Source organism: Bemisia tabaci, chromosome 4 (assembly GCF_918797505.1).
Source record: "Bemisia tabaci chromosome 4, PGI_BMITA_v3".
Classification (NCBI taxonomy): Eukaryota; Metazoa; Arthropoda; class Insecta; order Hemiptera; family Aleyrodidae; genus Bemisia; species Bemisia tabaci.
In genome coordinates this window covers 23,528,895-23,552,252 of record NC_092796.1, presented here as the reverse complement: position 1 = coordinate 23,552,252, position 23,358 = coordinate 23,528,895, and the positions used below count along the sequence as shown (strand labels likewise).

Genomic DNA, 23,358 nt, shown 5'->3' with positions numbered 1-23,358 from the left:
TAAGGCCATGCAGCCGTGCTCGAAGCGGCATGACACGCTGCGCGCTGTCACGACTCTGTATAGCGGTGGGATATGATACCCTGATTAGTGGAAATGATGCGAAAAAATAGTTTTCTGTCCTCTCACCTAAGTTTTTAACTTTTTATCGGAAAATTTCCTCTTGTCACGTATCAGCAACGGCGCGCGGCGCACCATACTGCCTCATTGACAAGAGTGAACGGAGCTCCTTCTAATTTTTCATATGCAACACGCACGTTCATAGAATACGAATAGATGTATCAAAGCGTTATTTTCAACAGCAATAATAAAACAATTTACACAGCGGGTAACGAGACTAATTTTCACGAATAAAACCAAAACGTTTCGGCTGAAAACTCAGCCTTCCTCAGTTGGATATAAAATAGTAAAAAAATAAAATAATATAAAATTTAAAAATCTAAAAACATAGTACATGGCCTGTACCTTTCCAGGCTTCAAGCTGCTTTCAAGCAGGTTTTAGATGTTTAAATTTTATTTCATTTATTTTTTTACTGTTTTATCCAACTGAGGAAGGCTGAGTTTTCAGCCGAAACGTTTTGGTTTTATTCGTGAAAATTAGCCGTGTTACCGGCTGCGTAAATTGTTTCATTCTTGTATATCTTGTCACGGGCTGTGGAGCATCAATCATATCTCATTTTCAACAGCATTGAAGTGAATGAGATATTGACATGAGAAGGCCTGTCCCGTCTCATTCTACCACAGTGTCATTAAAAAATAAAATTGTAAAATGCGTCCATTAAAAATAGATTCAAATATTGAACTTCAAATGACCAGGGCCGGATTAAGGGGGTGGCCGCATGGGCCGCGGCCCATGGCGACAAATTTAGGGGGCGGCAAATTCTGCAATTTTTTTTTAAATGTAGGTGTAAAAATAAAATTGCAAACGGGAAAAGGCGACAAAATCTTGCATTTCCTGTGAGCATCGTAATTTCTAATTTTGTCATTTTGCGGTGATACAAAAGAAAGCACCTTTAATTAGTCGAGTTATGAGAGAAACCAAACACGCGATTTGCCCAGAACGCTCATTTATGAACATTCTTGGCCGTTTTGGTCTGACATTGGAATCTGAATTTTGTCAGTGACATTTTTGTGTCAGAAGGTTGGCTGCCCTTTCATTAGTCTAGTTGAGAGAGAAACCAAATACGCAATTTGGCCTGGAGCGGCGCGGCGCAGAGAGCAATGATGACGAGGACTTGAGATGAAAAGGGGAGGCCCTTGGCACAGCGGTCGGCATGTAACACATATTAGCGCCTACAATATTGCATGAATACTTCACGCATAACGGCAAACACAGAGCGGTCAGCAGCGGTCACCGTGTAACGCACAGCGCCTACAAGAGTGTAGGAATACTTCACGCATTGCGCCAAACAAAGTGCGATCAGCACGGCGCGGCGGTGGAAGTTAAAATTATTGAACCACATTTATGATTGTTCTTTCATAATTTTTTCGTTCACTTCTTATTGATGGAAGGCATTGTCCACACAGAAACAGGTTTACGGAACTTAACTTTCGTGCCAAGTTCCGTGAATTTTTGCTAGCCGTGTTGATAGGGCCTCCGCAAAAAATGTATCCAACACGAGTATACGCGTCTTATGCATCTCTCTCCCTCTGGCACGTTCACTTGACGGTTTTTATTGATGTTTCAAAACGAATGAGATGGGGGCGGCAAAATACAGACGGCCCATGGGTGGCATGTAGGTAAATCCGGCCCTGCGAATGACCGATACATACCAATAGGTTCACAGCAATATTTATTGGTTTCATCAAAGCCTATGAAGCTATGTAAATGTGAGGCTTTCAAATAGATGCTTAACTTATTTAATTTGACTCCCGCGGGTCAATTATTGAAAGTTTAAAGCATCCCGGTAAGACATCGAAATGCGATATATTGCGTGATTAAGATAGGGCCATGTGCGTTGTCTTGTCCTGGATTTTTTTTTTATTTTATTTTATTTTTTTTTTTTAACAATATTTAGTTCAAACGAAGGGGGAGTCCGGGGGGACCTAGCCCTCTTAGAACTGAAAATAGTATCATATGCCCCCCCCCCCAAGAAAAAAATGTTCCAGATGTTTTGAATGCAACAATTCGCAAGTATTTTGTGCTGAAAGTAGAAAAAAAAAAGAAAAAAAAACATAATTATTCCGCAGAAATTGATGGAAAAATTCTTTATGGAAGCTTCAAAATGCGTCCGATTAGTCGTATAAATTCTACAGTTTCTCGGGGGATGCCCCTCGGACCCCCCCTCCCCCCTCTCCGTGCTTGGGGCCCGGACCTTAAAACTGATACCAGGGCCCGAGATGGGATGTGGCGAGCCTGCATGAAGTTTATTTCCATTTAAATCTTCCGTCACATTCATACGGCGCAATGATACAACTATTTGAATGCTCCGGAATGCGTGAGGTATCACGCCGCATTTGAAGGCGTTTTCAAATCAGCCAAGTTCCGATACCCGGATTATCGTTTTGCATAGTTCAAATTCTTTTCTTATATTCCGTGCCACTTGTTTATTTTTAATCCTCGTAGAAAAACCACCCATTTGTAAATACAATTCTACCTGGAGCGCACTTCAGCTATGCATTCACCACTGCAAAAATGTCAAAGGAAATCGACTAGCCCAGCGTGCATGGAGGCTATTTCCATTTAAATCTTCCGTCACATTCTTACGGCGCAATGATACAACTATTTTAACTCTCCGGAATGCGTGAGGTATCACGCCGCATTTGAAGGCGTTTTCAAAACAGCCAAGTTCCGTTATCGGAATAATCGTTTTCCAAAGTTCATATTATTTTGTTTCCATTTCTAACCACTTGTTTAATTATAATCCTCCTATAAAAACCACCCATTTGCTAAACACAATTCTACCTGAAGCGCACTTAAGCGCATTCATGACTGTAAAAATGTTAACGGAAATCGAAGGGCCAGCTTGCATGAAGGCTATTTCAATTGCAATCTTCCGTTGCATTTCTAAGGCTCGATGATACAACTATTTGAACTCTCCAGAATGCGTGAGGTATCACGCAGCATTTGAAGGCGTTTTCAAAACAGCCAAGTTCCGTTATCGGAATGACCGTTTTGCATAGTTCATATTATTTTGTTATATTCCGTGCCACTAGTTTATTTTTAATCCTCGTAGAAAAACCACCCATTTGTAAATAAAATTCTAGCTGAAGCGCACTTCAGCTTAGCATTCACCACTGCAAAAATTTCAGGGGAAATAGACAAGCCCAGCGTGCATGGAGGCCATCTCCATTTAGGTAAATCTTCCATCACATTCATACGGCGCAATGATACAACTATTTGAATGCTCCGGAATGCGTGAGGTATCACGCCGCATTAGAAGGCGTTTTCAAATCAGCCAAGTTCCGATACCCGGATTATCGTTTTGCATAGTTCATATTCTTTTCTTATATTCCGTGCCACTTGTTTATTTTTAATCCTCGTAGAAAAACCACACATTTGTAAATACAATTCTAGCTGAAGGGCCTGGCCCTCTCCGTTATCGGAATAATCGTTTTCCATAGTTCATGTTATTTTGTTTCCATTTCTAACCACTTGTTTAATTATAATCCTCTTATAAAAACAACCCATTTGCTAAACACAATTCTACCTGAAGCGCACTTAAGCGCATTCATGACTGCAAAAATGTTAACGGAAATCAAAAAGGCCAGCTTACATGAAGGCTATTTCAATTGCAATCTTCCGTCGCATTTCTAAGGCGCAATGATACAACTATTTGAACTCTCCGGAATGCGTGAGGTATCACGCCGTATTTGAAGGCGTTTTCAAAACAGCCAAGTTCCGTTATCGGAATAATCGTTTTGCATAGTTCATATTATTTTGTTTCCATTTCTAACCACTTGTTACATATAATCCTCCTATAAAAATTACCCATTTGCTATATACAATTCTAGCTGTAGCGCACTTCGGCTATGCATTCACCACTGCAAAAATGTCAAAGGAAATCGCTGAGCCCAGCGTGCATGAAGGCAGGCCCGCCACAAGGGTGGGATAGTGGGTCCCTGGTACCGGGGCCCCGTGTTACCCGTGAAAAACCACTACGAATTCACATGCAACCCTTGTTTCGTATGAAAAAGTGAAAAATTTACCCTAAAAATTTCGCAAAAGGTGAATAGATTTTCAGAACACGCTGGGGCACTGTAGAATTCTTCTAAATTTTAAAAGAAGTATACTTCCTGGAAAATTTCTATCTATTTTCAAGATTTTCAGTACAGAGGGATATTTTTAGTAACTGCGTTTCATTTTCTTCCGTCTTCAGATGCTAAGAGTCCCCAGTCTGGGCATCCTCGACTTCAATGGCTCATGGCTCAACTCCCTTGCCATAGACAAACGAAGGGGGAGTCCAGGGGGGCCTGGCCCTTTAAGAACTGAAAATAGTAACATATCGACGGTGAGACTACCAAACCACGTATCTCGTTTGCGGTGTTTAAAAATCTACGCTCGCATTTTACTTTTTTGAAGTTGACCAAATCAATATCATTCCTTGAAATTTTCACAGAATTTTCTCTGCACAAAGAGGAAAAATCACAGAAATTTTCAAGACTAGACGTTAAGTAGTTTTTCATTTAAAAAATAAAGTATGACAGGAAGTCTGCGACGTCGCAAACCGAGATACGTGGTTTGGTAGTTTCACCGTCGATATGCCCCCCCCCCCCCCAAAAAAAAATGGTCCAGATGTTTTGAATGCAACAATGCGCAAGTATTTTGTGCTGAAAGTAGAAAAAAAAAACAACATAATTATTCCGCAGAAATTGATGGAAAAATTATTTATGGAAGCTTCAAAATGCGTTCGATTAGTCGTATAGATTCTAAAATTTCTCGGGGCATGCCTTTCGGACCCCCCCCCCCCTCCGTGCTTGGGGCCCGGACCTTAAAACTGGTACCAGGGCCCGAGATGGGATGTGGCGGGCCTGAGCGCACCATAGGAAAAATTAAATCGACCTATATTTGAGTACTTTTACTACAATTGGGACTGTGGGTGGATGTTCCTCTATATTTGCCGCGGAGTGCTCATCTGCTCACGAGTGGCCGATGCGCACTTTTCGGAGGCATGCTTCAGCTGCTCTGCCGTGCTAAGGAAGAACGCCGCATGAGCCTTCAGACGTTGCCATGTTTCCTTCGATAAAAATCAAATTTAGTGGGAAACTCGTGAATGTTTTTCCTTAAATTTTCAGACGTTTTTGTTCGCAATTTAATCTAAAATATGTTAAAATTTCAAGGGAAAATGTGCGTAACTTTCCTTAAAAATATAGGTTTTATCCGGGAAAATTTGGCAAGTCTCGAATGTTCATACGTCGTTCTACCTTAGCACGGCAGTGCTTCACATCGGTTCCTCGCTGATCTGCTTGCCCCAATGACCGAAATAAAAGCGTCCGAATTTTTGTCGCATCACAGAGGAGTTATTTATCTTCGAGCGGCCGAAAAACTCGCCAATGCTCCAATTCCTCTTTCCTCTTTTGACTAAATCTGCGTGCGCGAGGATGCAGCAGTGTGCGTAGGAAAGAATTAAAATCATTCCGCGGATTCTCGATCAGCTGATTAATGCTGCTAAAAAAAAAAAAAAAAAAAAAAAAAAAAAAAAAAAAAAAAAAAAAAGGAAGATAAGATAACGAAAGAACGTGACCGCGTTTTGACAACTCTGCGAAATTTCGTCACACAGTTGACGGATTTAATCAAAATTTATAGTTTTGTTGAAGCACTTAATTGATACCGTATGATCAGTTTCATACGTCAGCAGGACTCGCATATTGGAATGGAAACGAGTAATTTTATTTATCATGTTTGAAATTGAGGACACCGCACCAAGAACAACCTATAGGCGTATAGGTCGTTATTACGCCAATCTGCTTTTCGGATTCTACGTACCCTGGACTATGCTGTGGTAGCGATAGAATATAGATAGGTAACGTCTCGAGGTCGAAAAACCTTTTTTTTCCGAGGCAAGTCAGGCCTCTGGATCGATGGGTGCAAGAACGACCTATACGCGCGGCCTTATCATTCTCGGTTAGCGGGCATCGGCGCGGCGCGGCGATAGTGATGGCTCGATTTTTTGATCTCATTTTATAAAGATTTGTTTTTATTTCAGAAAAACGAGCTATTGAAATAATTTATTCTCCTCTCAAACTATCCTTTCCTCCAAAAATGTATACTTCGCATTTTGCCACCAAAATGACTGTTGGGCGTAATACGGGCCTATAAATTTAAGGGCCTATAATGTGCTAGTTACCCCTCTCTATACTCACCATCGATATTCTTTTATTTTGCGTTAATCATGCGTGATTAAAATGATTTATACTGCATATTGCCACCAAAATGACTGTTGGACGTAATAACGACCTATAAACCGCTTTTTTAAATTAAATATATTAGAGTGTAAACCCAAAATGTATCGCAAAATCTACCCGGCATCCTTCAGTAGAAGGGTTAGGTCACCCAAAAACACCAAAACAGGGTACCTGCATAGAAAAGTCTGCGCAGTACATCAAAAACAAAACTTTAAATGCGTTTTTCTCAAAACGCGGTTTCCAGTTATAGGTTGTTCTTGGTGCAATGTCCTCAATTGTGATTTGATTAATTTTTCGGTGAATAGGTACAACTTAAAAGTGCTCCTAAGACGACTCAATTTTTTTTAAATTTTTTCTACACGCCTTTCCTTTGAAGATAAAAAAAATCCCACAAGCTCTCCTTTAGAACTGGACGGACCCCCACGGAACGGAATGGAGGTGTCCCACCATTACAAAAATAACAGCAGGCCTTGACCTTAAACAGCCTGTTTAAGGTCCAACTTTATCTTGTCACAGCGGATGGGACAGTGCTCGCTTACGTTTCAGCATTATGAGGATGACCAAAATATTATCTTGATTTCAACCACTTATCAATTCATTGCTAACGGAAGGGTAGTTCTACCTAAATCTTTCATAATTTTCAAAATTAAATCCACAAAAAGTCACTTCATGCGACAAAAAATGCACAGTAATGTATTTCTCGGCATGAATATCCCTCCTTCTTTTCTTCTATATTGTGTGCCAAAAATTCCTCAAATTCCCTCTGGTAGGGGCTGAAATTTCAACTTTTTCTGGACCCCTTCCCTCTTTGCTGGGAGACAGGGTGCATGCACCCCCATACTTTCCCCAAGGAAGTGAGGACGGAAGATATAGGGGAGACCCGTGCTGCAGACAGCTCCTACAGACCCAAAAATCCTAAATCTGGCTCTGGCGTGTAGCACCCCCTCGCCCTCTTTCCAAGTGTCAGAAAAGTTAATATAGTTCATATTGAGCGCTAAAAGTCATTGTGATCTTTATTGTGTCATCATGGTTGACGAAAAATTGAAGAAAGAAAAAAGAATAAAAAATGATCTTCAGCGTGCAGTAAATTGATGAATACAGCCATGCAAATAATTGATCAACCCTCATCGATATGATCGTCAGCCTCCTTGGAGAATGCATTCACCTCCGATTCCTTCGATATCGACAAAACGAGTTTTGTTAAAACGCGTAACCATGAAATTACATCGTGGACCACCTCATTATAAAACAGGTTGTCACCCAGTTATGAAAAACCAAAATTGGGGACTTTCGGGGACTTTTAGGGGTGTTTTTTTTTCCCAAAAAATCGAGGACTTTTTTCCCGAAATGATAAGAGGAGGGGAGCTAGTTAGAGCGTTAAAAAGCGTATTTTATACGACTAATTTTACAAGTCATGTTGAACCGATGAAAACTTACGAAAAACCAAGCAACACTTCAGTTTTTTTATTCCAGGTCATACCGCGCCGCCGCGGTTGGCGGGAAAATTTGAAAACGCCGGTGTTTAGGACGATTCTCGTCATTTTTTGGGGACCCGAACAAGGAAATTGGGGACTTTCGGGGATATCGGGGACACCCTTCCGAAATCGGGGACATTGGCGAGTTTTGGGGACCGGTAGACACCCTGTAAAACTTCCCTCCGGAGTTGAATCCCTTCTGTTTCTTTGATGACGTCCAAGCAATGACGTCATTTTGTTCCCCGTTCGATGCGTGTCAAAAGGGGACCGGCAACACGGCGAGAGGACAAAATAAATGAATCGCTCGTGAGTTTGTTTCCATAGTAAGGTTGGGAGGGTTTCATCGTGCGCGGTCCGGGCTGGAGAACCGGTATGGACGACTCGACCCCCTTCCTCCTCCCCCGCTGGGACGGGTGGGGTGACTGACCTCTTGGATGACGACTAGTCGGCTACGAAGCCGCCTCAGTTTCCACCGCTCGCTCTCGATCTCTAGGAACGCTCGACGAGGTTCGTTGCCGGGTTCTGCCTCTGCCTTTTCGAGAAAAAGACTTTTTCCTCGATGGATGCGCGATCTTTTCGGCACATCTGTCCTGACCCAGAGGCGGATCCAGCAATTTGGCAACACCGGATTTCCTCCATTTAAACCTATCCTAAATAATCGATTCTTGTCGGAGCACCTGGCCTCTCCAAGAATCGATACATTTCCACGGGTTCAAATGGAGAAAATACAATGTTGCCAGTTTACAAAATCCGCAAATATCCTGACCCGAAATTCAGACATGGCGGATCCAAACACTTCGAATGGGGGGTCTGGGGGCTTCCCCTAAATTTTCGAAATTTTAAAGCATGTAACATGCAGTTGAGTCAATTTTGTCATAAATAAATGCCAATTTTAAGCATCCATACTTCTTCTTTCTTCGTTTCTTCCGTCTTGCTTTCTCCTCTTTTTCGTCCCTCTTTTCTCCGTTCGCACCCCCCCCCCCCCTTGGACCCGCCTATGATTTCAGATGTATTTAGACGAGATAGTGAGGAGAAGCTCCATCGGCATGAGATGCAGAGAAGCGCAGAGAGATTACATTTATCAGTTGTTCCTACTGCCCCTTCAATTCGTAGGGTAGGCAAGAAGGTGTTCTGCTCGTCACACTAGTGGCTCATTATCAGCTGCATCGGACATACAGGGAATGACGTCATCCGCCCCGGTAGTGTGTACCATGGTTACTTCCACTTTGGTTTCATCCGTCTTCTACTTCGAGCAATCGGTGCAAATGTGTGAGATACTGATAAATTGATAAGACCAAGGTGGAGGAAATCATGGTCTGCACAACCGTGGTGTATGACGCTATGCGAGGTGTTTTTCGATGAGTGATACTTCTCTCCGTCATGGCGGATCTAGACACATCGAACGAGGGGGTGAAGGGGGGTCCGGGGGCTTCCTTCATAAAATTTTCGAAATTTTATAGCATCTAATATGCAGTTTGAGTCAATTTTACAAGCGTCCTTTCTTCCTCTTTCCTACGTTCCTTCCTCCTTTCATTCTTCCCTTCTTTTAAGCGAATGGGGGGGGGGGGGGGGGCTTGGATCATCATATGACACTCGTTAATATTTGACGTAGAAACTTGGCGTTCAGACGATCTTACTACTTTTTGTCAACTTACATACTTAAACCATCAAAACATGATTCTGCGACTAACACAACTAGCCTCGGCTGGCTACGCTACTGCGCCTCGGACCCATTCCTTGTATTCCTCCCAAGAAAAAGTTCGTCCGAGCGCACCGGAGGAGTTCGTCGCCCTCCTGACGTAATGACGTATCTACACTTCGCGTTGGACCCTGATGTCCGTATAGCTCAATTCTTTCCAGGGCTCATTTCTGGGTGCAGTTACGACCTTTGGTCATCCGAACGATGAGTCGATCGTGAGACTGGAGCTTATAATCCTTCGTCATCTCCGTGGCTTGTGCACGGGATGCTGAGACCATTCTCTCCGCGGCGCAGCGTCGGGTAGGGGGGGGGGGGGGGGGACGGCGATCCGCGGGGGGTTTTGTGCATCGCGCCCCGCCGGTTTCAGACGCCGGACGCCCGGACGCCGCGACGGGGAGCGTCCCCCGGCCACTCGTAAAGGCAGAACCAGAGGTCAAGTTCAGATTAAGGTTCTGCTCCGAGTTGGATAGACGCTCGACCATGGACTGGTTCTTCGCAGGTAAACTTCCGTGTTTTTTGCGACGTGTTTCTTTTTAAAGTTTTTTGGTTTATTTTCGTGCTATCGTGCTCTCTCGCCGCGGCGGGTTTGTGATCTCTCCTTGTTTTCAAACGACCGACGGTTGGGAAAATCGGAAATTCCGCGTAAAGTTAAACCCAAACTTCGGTGTAATAAAAACGGGAGGGGGGATGAATTTTAAAGCATGCAGTGCTAAAATTTTAAAATCAAAATTAGAACTCCACTTTCTCCCGCAGATAAAACATGGGATGAGGGGAAAAAATCAGTGTAATTTATTTACGCTCACCAATACTGGTGACTAGAAATATTGGTACCTAATATATTTTTTTATTCATATTTTGATACAAAATTAGCACCTTCCAAGTTGCGTACCAGTAGCATAGTGTTGGTGACAATCTTGAAACTGACCGTGTAATAAATAATGCAGGGCAGGGCCAATTGTTCAGTTCCCAACATTTCATTTTAATGTGTTCTGATTGTTATCGCTTTGGGGATCATATTGCATATTCTTACTAGTCTTCGATAATACGCCGTAGTGCCGTGAATTGAGAAACAGGCGCGTCTTTCGGTAAATCAGTGTTTTTTTCACACTCCTCAATGTCATTGCACGCGTTGTTCTCCTAACACCCCTACTTAATATCAAACACTTATTTCAATAATAAAGAGTGCGAATTCGAATTTCCTCAGAAGTGGCCTAGTCCAAGCCCCCCCCCCCCCCCTTCCTTACGTTCACAGTTATGAACTTACTCATCAATATATTTGCACTTCGACATCATCACACATCAATATTAATTTGTTGACATATTTCGTTGAGATTTAGGTAGGTCTGTACCGGACTGATTTCAATGATTGTTCTTGTTTTCGGCAGCCAGCTCGCTTTAAATATTTTCTTAGGTTTATTCTTAATTAATGTTGCGTGATTGAAAAGTTTTTACGTCTAGAAACTAAAGATTTTGAGTTTCTGTTATACCTGCATCATCCTTGAAATCTACCGGGCCAGTTTTTATGACGATCGGCAAGGACTTCTGGATGAACCGGCCGCTCTCTTAAATTTTTTGCAATGTATCAGGATGTGAAAATGTTTGAGGGCGCGAAGCGTCCTCTCGGGGGTTGGGCCGCGTATCGGCAAGCGGCGCATCCCCTGACTGAATAAGCTTCAGTTTAATTATTTATGTTTGGGGAGGAGGGGGGACTGCTATTGCAAATACTACGATAAATTGCCTAGAAAATACCTACATGTGGGCATAACGATCGCCGGTCGCTGCACCCACGAAAGTTTTTAACACGTGCATCGCGATTTGCAAATCACAGAATTTTCATATTTTAATTCCTAACGATACTTAGGTGTTTTTCTCTAAAATTCGGTTGATTCTCATTAAGAAATTTAGATCAGGTGTATTTTTAACATTCAAGGAAAAAACATGTCGGTCGCTTTCGTTTGATGATTGAAAGTGCAATGACAAGTTTGAAATATGCGAGGTGGTTGAAATACCTGTGTGTTCTAGAAAAACGATCGTACGAGAGGTTGCTGCTCTAAAATATTCAATTCGCTTTGGTGAAAATGCTGAGAGAATCGTCCTTTATTCAATGTCCCATGACGAGTGTGTCAGAAACTTCGTGGAAAACCGGAAATGCCAAAAACAATGATAACTGGTATAACAGAGCTCATGTCGAGACAACTCTTATTTGATTCTTGGATTTTTACAGACGGGCCTCGGTTGGAAACTAAAATTATCGGTAAATCGAAAGTATGTTGATGCCACGATTTAAACAAAAGAGGAAAAGAGGAAGAAAAGAGGAAAGAAAAGAGAAAAGAGGACGAAAAGAGGAAAGAAAAGAGAAAAGAGCTATGAGAAAGAAAAGAGGAAAGAGAAGAGGAAAGAACTGTGACTTCATGCCGGTCGCCTTCCGCGTTTGAGGACTGGGTCACCGAACGCGCCGAATCTGGGACTCTTACAACTCGACCGGGTGCGGAACATAAGTCGGGTTCACCGAAAGGTCATTCGCACATTGAACCATCACACATTGAATCGACGCCTTCAATTTGTATTGATACAACCCCCGTCATAATATCATTCTGTTGCTGTTGTGGCCGATGCATTTGAAAATAAAGATCGAAACATGGTTGGAGGGGCGGAGAGGGTAGGGGTCGGAGGGGCGTTTAACCCCCCCCCCCCCCCATCCTCCTGAGGACTTACTGTTTATGAAATCCCACCCGTTTTATGCTGGCACGTCCAATCCCTCTAAACGGACCCACGTAGGCTCGTCTGGGAGGACCGCCCCCCTGGCGCTAGGAACAGCACGTGCTGAGGCCTGTCGTTCGTCACCCACTCCATTCCAATGGCACATTCGTGATTTCCAGGGATGTCTTAATAATTCTTGAATATTAGGACGGAATTCTGTCAATTCTGCATCTGGAGTGCGAGAATAGAGTCAATCGAGGAGGCAAGAGGGGCTAGTACGAGTCGTTCTTCCTTCTAGCTGAGAGAATTCACTTTTTATGTAATTTTGATTAATTTTAGTGGATTTTTGGACATCTGATGATATTTACCCCTGCTATCTAAGGATTCTCACCCCTCTCCCTCCCCCCCTTTAACATTGAAAATGAACGCGACCTGTAGCCGGCGCACATAAGCGGGATGCAACTATTCGACCATTCCAGTGTGGCACAGTATCACTCGAAATTGAAGGCGAACTTAAAGCACCAACTCAATAGGTCCATTCATAAAGTTGCTGGATTTTAAAATAAAAACAATGACGAACAGAAACAGTCAAAATGACTTTGTAGCGACGAAGCTCTGACTGGTCTCGGGTAACACGCCGACACAATGCCCATAAAATTTGGCTCTGATGGTCTTAAATGTGAAACTTAGGTAACCTTGCTGTTTTCTTCCCCGTGGAAAATCGAAGGATACAATTTTGTACAGTTTTAGTAAACGGTTTCTGCGGAACGTTCTGGTTGAACTTTCGCGTGCTTTAAATTGGTGACGACACGACAGTTTGAGGGATAGCACCGAAACTTATCTGATTTACTTTGCGTAGATTCCGACATATCTACCAGTGTCCTATCCATAAACGAGAGAAACCGGGACGCATATTTCAATAGGGAACTTCTGGAGTCCAGGAACCACTATTTCTGGCTTGTTTTATAGAAACAGCGTGCGCGCCTATTTTTTCTCAATGCAGATAGGAGCTTTAATGGATAAGCCACAAATAGTTAGTTCCAAGCCTGTCGTCAAAGTATACCACCGGTTTTGTTTGCTATTTCACTTTATTCCTTTTTTTCAATATCCAATGCAACGGCGCTCTGTATTTTCGGAACCTCTACGTGGTAAAGGAAGACTTTACTGTAAAAATGAGGAGGCGCAAGTCCACCTTCTCCATAGGAATAGAATACCTACACGTGGTAATGTATTTTTAATGACCTCTGCCCAAGCCGGAGTTCCTCCCATTTTAATGACCCACCTCGAGTGACATGCGAAACATGCATTAACAGATGCAACGATGCAACAAATCACCCGATTCACCGAAGAGAAAACTTCATTTTGACGGTAAAAATTGCATCTGAAAGTCTGGTTCTAAAATTCGCACACTCTGCCATAAAGTTGCCCCCTCCGCGGCCAGATAAGTTTTACGCCCTCGCATACAAGGATATGCCGGTTAGGCCCTTTAATTAAGCTATAGTGATTAGAAAAGACGCATTGTTAATTAAGTACCTATTTGATTAGGTAAAGAAGTTGCTCTGGTCCTTTTAAGAGATGAACTGATGAATATGACTTCCTTATTTTTGAAAACTCGTGCGCGCCTTGCAAACCAACATATCTCTTTAAAAGTCCTAGATTTTTCTCTTTGTGAAAAGAAAATTCTATTGAATTTTTTGGCAAGAAATTTGATTTTTATCATTTTGCTTTTACAGAAATTAAAACGAATAAGAACCGGTAATTTTATGAAACTGCTTCCTGAGTTAGCCACTGAATTATTGTTTCTCACGGTTACAGGACATTTCGTCAACGATTTTTTGTCCGCGCACCTGTTTTTTCCAGTACTTTACGTCCACGCAATTTTTCGGCACGGGAGTTTTGGTCCACGCGCCAGTTGAGACCCAAAGTTAATTGGCCCACATGTAAATACAAACGACAATTGCTCGCGACGTTTTTGGATGAAAATGTAAAATATCTTGGAAGAATGAGGGTTTGCTTGTTTTTTGGTTTTTATCTGTTTGGTCCAACGAAGAATAATATATAGTTGAGAGTTTTGGTAAAAATGGGGGAGCGTCAATTCCATGAGACAAAATTCACTAAAACTCTCTTTACCTCTTTGGTGTAACAGGACTTAATTATCTTTCAAGATTTTCCCACCTTGTTATACCTGAACCGGATAAACCTCTATATTTGCCTCAGCTAAAGGCTCTTAGATTTTTCCAGTGTACGATAAGTATCTTGATTTATTTTGCGAGGAGAGATCTGTACTTTTAAAGGATGCCTGTCATTCCTAATATTTTCAATTTCGTATAATACTGTGCTACACCTCTGTTGTGAAATAGTTGCTTCAGGCGCCGCCGCACGGCGGGAGGGCGGCCAGCGCGAAACGCGCATTGGCGCCCACAAACCTAAGTGGATACTTCAAGCATTGTGCAATGCGTGAAGTATCCACTTAGGTTTGTAGGCGCCAAAGAGCCTCTCGCGCTGGCAGCACGCCGCTTCTCCGCTCTGTTAGGCTTTAATATTTATACTCGCATAGTCAGCGTTTTTTAACTCAGGATTTTGAAATGTTTGCACACTTTGCATTGAGTATTCTCATTTAAATTGATGGGGAAAAATATGTATCAATTTATCAAAGGAGAATAATAATATAAGTAATGTGTGTTTTTTAAATATTGGTGGTTCCGTGTCAAATTTAATGATCATCCAAAGCACTTTAATTTTTTCTTTTACATTTTGTGCTTTTATTGTGCTGCAGCGAGGTATACGCGCAACCAAACGCTCAAAATTTGACGTATTTGACTCGAAAAGATCGATGTAGGTACAAATGGGTTATAACTAAGATTGCGTGCTTCTTGGTTTTTTCCCCTCTATTATTCATTTTTGCAGTTTCTGTCGGCACAACTGCGGCTTATTGAGATTGATGTCGGATGATGATGTTGGAAAAGGCTTTACAAATATTTGTCACGTTTTAAAAATATAAATGTTTTCAAAATGAAGTGATAATTTCGTAAAGAAAAAATTAAAAAAATAAAAAAAAGTACCTTTACATATATAAGGTATATTGTACCTCGAATATTTTAAGGATAGAAATAAAACCAAATATTCACCGATGACAATTTAAAAAGATGATTCAAAAGGAGAAAGTAATAACATTTCATTTAGAAAATGAGCAACCATAACAACACCTCCTTCTCTCTCAATTTCTCATTTCCATATTGTCAATATAATTTTACATACCGACTAAAATGTAACGCTTGGACCAAGTCACCGTTGCTTATTTTACGTGTAGGCGTAAACTACCGGACAAAAAATCGTTACAACCGTGCTTATTTTACGTGTAGTGCGTAAACTACCGGACAAAAAATCGTTGACAAAATGTCCTGAAACTTTCCTCAGCGCATTTGCTAAAAAAATAAAAAAAATGACACGATGTGTTTGTCACAATAACAAGTATTAATGCAACTCATGCACACTGGCTCTGTTTGGTTTCCCGTATGGCTGTTATAAAAACAAGCCAATATGCCGCGCAGTGCGCGCCTAAGCCCTGACTTGAGGTCACAAAAATGACGATTCCGTCGATTTAGGGGTCTTTAGGGCTAAAAACTAAACATATTCTGAATCTGGAAGGTATTCTGAACAACATATCAAAAAATTGCGTTGATATATTTTGATATATTTTTTTAATCTACATTTGAAGATGCGTATATAGAATAAATCGAATTTTTGGCATCATCAACGGAAGACCGGACTGAGAGGCCCTTAATTTAAGAATTTAAAATGATCAACATAGTTTTTGTATCGACAAACATACCTACCTTATACCTAAACATTCTACCTTTTTCCGTTCTGAGTAGAGTAATTTCAGTTATCACCCGTCATAACATATGATGCCCGCTGCTGGATCTCTGCTAATTGCGTGCATCCGCGCAGGTTCCGTGATTTCCCCTCCCCCTCCCTCCACTCCAGTAGCGTTTTCGTGTCAAGAAACTACGAATTTTTTCTTCCCATCCATCCATTTCTTCAATCCAGCGGTCATTTTTATTATCCGACAAAGTCGAATTTTCGATTTTTGTCCATGGGACACTGCACTGTGTGTCGTAGGATCAGTAGGTAGGACTCTGCGCAACAGTAAACGATACAGTCAATTTACGGAAGTTAGTGCGCCTGCATTTCCGTCTGATACTGTGCAATACTTCTGTGACGGAATAGTTGCTCAGAACGCCTTCAAGAGTGTGGCTTCGACTTTATGGTAGAAGATCACAATTTCCGCTGAAATCACACTCTCATAGCGCGCGCGCAGTCACACATTTTCTCATCACCGACGGTGAGATAAAAAACATTCATACCTCAATTTGCGACGCTAATAATACATAGCATAAATTCAGAGCGGCTCTCTCTACTTTCATGACGATAACTCATTTGCTGACAATATCTTTAGGAAGAACATGGTTTAAATGTTTTATCTAATTTTTAGAACTATGGAAATTTTACTGGGGAGCGTTTTGAGGTGCAAACCCTCTGTAGATCCAAGCTAAAGCATACTTAAAATGCACACTTAATATATAAATTAATAAAATACATTTGTCTCTCTTTTGTTCGATAGTAACTTTATTGGCTTGCCTACAAAGCTGCATTTCACTACCGCGGCGAAATCTAGAGGGTCATTTCATTGGAGAGGGAAGCAATGACCTCGCAACATCCATTCTGAAGGTGAGATTGAAAGATGCTTATGATCAGTAAGAAAACGGCTTTGTTTAACTTTGTTATGTAAAATGACTTCTTTGCTCTTAAAGCTTGTTTTGTTAGTTTTTAAAATTGAATTAACTGGCCCATCGTAATCACTGTGTTCAATGCAATACCTACAGCTAGCTCATTGTACAAAAATTAGAGGTTTAGAGAACATTTTTTTCCAAACAATGACGCAGAATGATATATTCTATTGTAAAATCATAACATATACTTCCATTATTTAATTCTTTGGGTCACTTTTATATTACCTGTTTGGCTCATCGAATTTTCCTAAACTGCTAATACAACTAGTTGTAATACAGCTCAATGGCCTGAATTTTAACAACAGCTGACACGGTTAATTTGTCCCATAAAGACTGACTGTTAAAGAGGTCTGGGGGGGGGGGGGAGAGAGAGGAGAGAGAAAATAGCCTCAAACATGGGTATAAATTCAGATGTTTGAAGGCAGCATGACAAAAATCCACTAGTTGAAAAATATCTTCACATCTTAGGTTCACAAAGGTAAGTATAAGAGTTTCAAAATAAAAAAATAAAATACCTCAATATTTACAATTTTTACATTTTTCAGGGTTACGAGCATGACACTTCAAATTTTGTGTTTTCACCACTTGGCTACTCAACGATTTTAGCAATTTTAGCTGAGGGTGCAGTGGGAAAAACTAGAGAAGAAATAGTATCCACTCTGAAATTCCCAGTAGATAACACAGTGGTTCGAGAGACTTTTAAAACTGTCCTGCAGCGAATGACTGTGAGTGATCAACCTCTTTTTAATTTAAATAAAATTTCAAATCCAATAAATTTTATCAGATGATTAGGTATTTTAATGGGTAAGTAATCTGATCAATTTTACGGAAAAGCCTACCTACTAAGAAAGGAGGCAGCAAATGTACAAATATTACCTGGTGATGACACATTTAAAAAGAAACGTTTCAAAATTAATAGTTACTTTCTCATTGATCATTACTGATTGATTGATATACAAAAAATTTCACAAAATCAAACCACCTTATTCCTTTGCTGTTTTTCAGCAGGCTTCAATTTTGAAAACAAGAAAAGTGCTCATCTCAATTCTGCAAAGGGCACCAAACAGCCTTTGTTTTTATTTTAACCCAAAAATTCTCTTGGGTAACAAAGATAAAAATTCAGATTGAGGCATGAAAATTTTCAGATCTGCTGTCTTGGAAAGATTACAAATGCAAGACCTGAGACAACATCACCATAAACTTGGGTAAACCAAAAATGATTAGATATGTATCGAAAAATACCAACAAAAAACTCTACATTTTTATAGATGCAGTCCTTATTATCAAAAATTGCAGGAATAGGTCATTTCTCTTCCCACATATACATTTTTTCTATTGTGTAATTAAGTATTCTGGAAGTTTTAGACTGTATAGATGGTGGGAATCTAGGAACATGTATCTCTACATTGGAGATTTCTTTTTACATCTACTTTTTCAAAACAAGACTGAAGATAAATACATACACTATTGCTGATAATACCTGCATCTTGGAATTTTTATGGACTTTTCTTCATCCTACGCAAATTATTCTGTGAGAAGTTCAAAGAATAATGTCCTTCAAAAAATAAACAACAGCAAGAATTGTAAAAAAAAAATCATTTGGGAAACCTGCTTGTTTTTTCCTTTTTTAGTTTCATACCTAAAACACATAAACATTTAGGAAAAGCGAAAAAAAATACTAGTGAATGCTGTTAACTTTTTCTCCCTTCTTTTTAATAAAAATGATGATTGAACTATCGAATTTCAGGACAAAGAGACTTTAAACAAGCCTGAATTCAAGACCTACTTCTACATCTACAAGAATATATCGGTCCATGATGAATACCGGAAGGTATTGTTGGAGAACTATCTGACAGAGGTCAAGAGTGTTGAACGACCAGAAGAGGAGGGAACAATAGAAATTTCCTACGAAAGCAGCACAGAAACATCAGAAGGTTGTCTATTCTTTCGCTCTACTTGGAATGCTCTGTGGTTTTCCTGATTTTTTCGCCTAAATTTTTTTTCATTACAGCATTCTGCAACAGATTTGATTCCTAATGTTTAACCCAATTTATGATTTCATTTAATGAATTTTCATAGAAAAAAATCTCAGTTCAATACGTTTTATTGACCTCTCTGGCTGGCTTCTTTAAACTCTTAACTACCACCGTTTCTCATTTTTAATACGAATATTTGATTGCTTTTAAAGCAACTTTTTTTTTGTTTAAAATTCGCTTTCAATATTTTGTTAAGTACTAAAATTAAAGTGAGTGACCCCAAGGGTTTGATGAGAGTTGAAAACTCTCGCAAGCGAGTCATTGAAAATTATTGAATATAATAACAACGGTGAAACTACCAGACCACGTATCTCAGTTTGTGACGTTGGAGACCTCCTGTGACATTTTATTTTTTGAAAAGAAAACTGCTCAACGTCAATTCTTTAAAACCTTCATGACTTTCCTTCTCCGTGCGAAGAAATTTCTGTGGAAAAATCAAGAAATGATGTTGATATGTTCTCCGTCAAAAATACAAAATGGGAGCAGAGATTTTAAAATACCGCAATTAAGATGTGATTTGGGAATTTCATCATTGATTTGCCATTAAAGGAACTTTGGACTTTGGAACAAAAAATTTTTTACCCCCTCTGGCCATCTTTTGCTAATTGAAAATGAAATATTTAGGAAGTTCTGGCGACGAGGACTTGCTGGCTGAAGACAAAAGGCACAGTACAACTCTCTACCCACTCCTCCCTCAGGAGACCACTACAGAAAGGGATCAAGCGCAACAAGAGAAATTACATTTACGATCTGAGGTTGCACATCCCCAACCAGAGAAGGAATCTGAGAAAATAATTAAGAAACAGGTGCAACCAGAGGATGAGATAAAAGAAAAAGTTGATGCAGCAAGGCGAGCAGAAAATGAGCGAATTCTCAGGTTGGCAAAAAAATTCTTGGGAATCAACTTGCGTCAGAAGAGGTTTAGCCAACCACAAGAGTTGATGGGCATCTCTGCGAACCAACTTGGTAGCAAGAATGGCAATGGTAAGTATACATAATTTGCTTTGATAACCTCTTTTTTACAGGGTAAATGATGAAGAGGGAAGATACAAACAGAATGTGGTTCCATTTTCTGAAACGTGCTGTATTGTTTGAAGCCAGAGATTTGTTCAATTCTCTCTCTTTTTAACAACACCTGTTAGAACAAAAATTTTCCTATGACAAAGAAATCGTCCAGCCCCTTAAATTTCCTAATAATCACAGTGCCGCTTGTTATAAGGAAAATTTCTCTAGGATGAAAAATTGTTCAACCCATTGCTGATTCGTCATAGAGAGTGGGTGCTATATTTGAATATAAGACGACCAGCATGTTAACAATTTTGAATGTATGACTTTATATGTCCTTCTGTGCTCATAATAAGAATTAGACCATCACTGATGGAAAATCAATGCCGATCTAACAAAATCTTAAGCACGGTAGCAGGCCAAAAATTTTAGCTTGACATTTATACGCACTTGCTTATTCCCATCGCCATTGGTGAATGCTATCAATGAATACAGATGCCTGCTGCAGCAGCAGGCAACAGGATTTACAAATGAATAAGAAATTAGGAATATTGCTTCATTTAAACTGTTTGTAGCTTTAAAAATAATATTTTGAAGATGGGTCACTTAAAAAAAAAATAATAGAATTATCGTAAAACATCGACAAAGATTGCAGCAATATTTAGCATCACTCATTTTACTGTAAAGTAATTCTTGTCATGAAGATAAAGCAAACATAACTGGGCTAAGATGCATTACGATGCACCGATGCTAAATCCAAACAATTTTCTTTTTCAGATATTCAGTCAAAAATGATAGTTTTCAACGGTCTTTACTTCAAGGGGTCTTTTGTGACACCTTTCCAAACGACTAAGAATCAAACTGATGGTGTTTTTTATACAAGTGAGAAGGAGAAACTACCAGCTGAAATGATGAACGCATTAGGAAACTTCCAGTATGGAGAATTAACAGATTTAGATGCTAAGGCAATTGAGCTACCGTATGAGGTAAGGCATTGTGATACAAAGTTGAAGCAACGAAACTGCAGCGAGTGCTCATTGATGCAGGGGAATCTATTTTTTTTCATAAAATTGTAAAAATAAGTGCTGTTACTAAATTGAAGGGATCTTGCTCTTGCGGAAATTTTGCAACTTAATTGTTTTAATTGGGTAATATCATGGAATTTTGAGCCATTTGCTAAGAAAATGCGGCATAGAATTTGCTCAGTATTGGTCTGAAGAAAATTTAAAAGATAAATCCAAGCTATGAAGATGGAAGAGCACCAAAATTGAGTTGCTGGAACAAACTACAAAAATAAAATCGAAAAAAGCGGAGTAAAATCTTAAAAATAGGTTATTCTTGCGGACTTCTCAGTGCTCATTCCAACATCAACATTTTTTTATGAATTTCCTTCAGCTGAATACCAACACAAGAAAATATTGGAGTGCTAGCAGCTTTCAGTTTTCAATACAAAGTATGTCATAAGCACATATTCAAAAGTTATTTCATGGCTCTAAGAGATTTTTAATTTTTCATCTGACTGACAAAGAATAAATATTGATTTTATTATTCTTTTCAGGGAGGTCGATATTCTCTGCTGATTCTTTTACCAAGGACTCGAGGAGGGCTGTCAAAGTTAGTTGCAGATTTGTCAGGCTATTCTCTTCGAAACCTGCACAAACAAATGTCCGTACAACCTGTCTCCGTGCGGCTACCTAAGTTTGATTTTAGAGCAATAAGCAAACCAGTCAGTATTTTAAAAAAGGTACGCTTTATGTTATTTAGATTATTTTCGAAGAAAATACCTCAACCTTCCTTCTTCCTTTGCTCGTTACAATTCTAAGGACTAATTGTACTGAAATCGACAAAAACATTTTGCAGAAAGAAACGTGACTACTTACTTCCTACTACTTGAGTGTGCTATATCTTTGGTTGAGAGGAATTTGAGGTTTTTTGGCTTGCAATGTTTGCTTTTGAAAATCTCAACTCTTAAAAATCATGATATCAAAAATTCTCGAACTTTTTTTTCAACAAAATATTGTGAACAAAACGACTGCCACACATAACTCTGAATAGATGCAGATCGTTTTTGTCACATCCCTGTCACCAAAAATTGAGAGAATTATCTGAGAGGAGGAGTCAATTTTTCCTATTTCTTCTATTTTGGAATTGTCGAGCTTATATAGCATTTTTGTTATCTTTCAGAGTGGGATATCTTCAATTTTCTCGACTGATGCTGATTTATCAAGATTGTCACCAGACGAAGGCCTATTTTTGAATGAGCTGGTGCAACTGGTAACTATAAAAGTGGACGAGGACTCATCATCTACTAACTTACTTACAGGTAAGTAAAATATAGTTTTATTTCTGTAAAATAGAAGGGGTGGATATATTTCTTCAACCCACTTGGCTACAGAGCAATTCTTCCCTTGAAATACCCTGCAATATTTTGAGCTAACTGTAAGATCCTGAGTATTTATCCGTAAGAGTTTCTGAATGAGCGTAACTAATGACATAATAAAGTATTTGCTCTCTATCCCAAAACTTTAAAGAGACTTAAACACATCTCTGACTTTAGAAAAATCACTAACAATAAGTAAAAAATTACTTGTGACAGGACTAAAAAAAAAGGATTTAGTGTCTCTTTAGATAAAAGTAGAATTAATACAACAAGCTCTGAAGTTGGAAGTGTCCAGCTAAAATTTTTCATGGGTGGGATTAATTTTACTTGGAATTCTTGAAAGTTTTCCACGTGTTGAATAAAGTATGCCAATAATTAATTTTAATACTGGGACTATCACGCACAGAAAATGGATTCAGGAGTGGAATTAAAGTAATCGTTATCCCTTTTTCTGTTCCAGCATCTGCTTTGTCTTTGCGATCAATTTACTCCGTTAAATTCTATGCTGATCACCCATTCTTGTTCTTCTTAAGAGATCATCAAGAGAACATTATCATCTCTGCAGGAAAAATTGCAAACCCCTCCGAAAGGTACAAAAACTGAAGGATTACTGAAAAAAGTTAAGAAATGTTTACGCCAGACACCGCCAATAACGTTCAAATGCCTGTTTGTAGAAGCAATCATTAGATTAAACTTGACAAAAATCAAACTTTACTTTATATTTTAGACTAGTTGTTGTATAATAAAGAAAAGTTTTGTGATCTCAAATACATCCAATTTCAAAAAATAAAAGTTCCACTTGAAAAAAAATTTCCTGTTACATGGATACTTCCTGCCTTCTGATCCCTCTTCATTTTAGGTTGAGAGTTCATTTATGAAATAAAGTCTAATTATTATGAAGACATATTCATGGCTATGGGTTTTTCAA

The 23,358-nt window shown here is 39.6% G+C and overlaps 1 protein-coding gene across 1 annotated transcript; it reads left to right on the top strand.

Moving 5' to 3' along the window:
* The first annotated feature begins 9,856 nt into the window (after window positions 1-9,856).
* LOC109039011 (uncharacterized) lies at window positions 9,857-23,240 on the top strand. Its single transcript, XM_019054324.2, has 9 exons — window positions 9,857-10,015; window positions 16,841-16,947; window positions 17,555-17,734; window positions 18,757-18,943; window positions 19,670-20,029; window positions 20,828-21,036; window positions 21,609-21,794; window positions 22,235-22,373; window positions 22,891-23,240. Exons 1-9 carry the CDS (start codon window positions 9,997-9,999, stop codon window positions 23,031-23,033), a joined length of 1,530 nt encoding a protein of 509 aa, XP_018909869.2. The 5' UTR covers window positions 9,857-9,996; the 3' UTR covers window positions 23,034-23,240.
* Window positions 23,241-23,358: the final 118 nt, after the last annotated feature.

Excerpts from the sequence above, each read along its gene's own strand:
- LOC109039011 (XM_019054324.2), top strand. Across the intron at positions 16,948-17,554 it reads TCGCAACATCCATTCTGAAG|GGTTACGAGCATGACACTTC; the intron begins GTGAGATTGAAA and ends TACATTTTTCAG. Across the intron at positions 20,030-20,827 it reads TGGTAGCAAGAATGGCAATG|ATATTCAGTCAAAAATGATA; the intron begins GTAAGTATACAT and ends TTTCTTTTTCAG.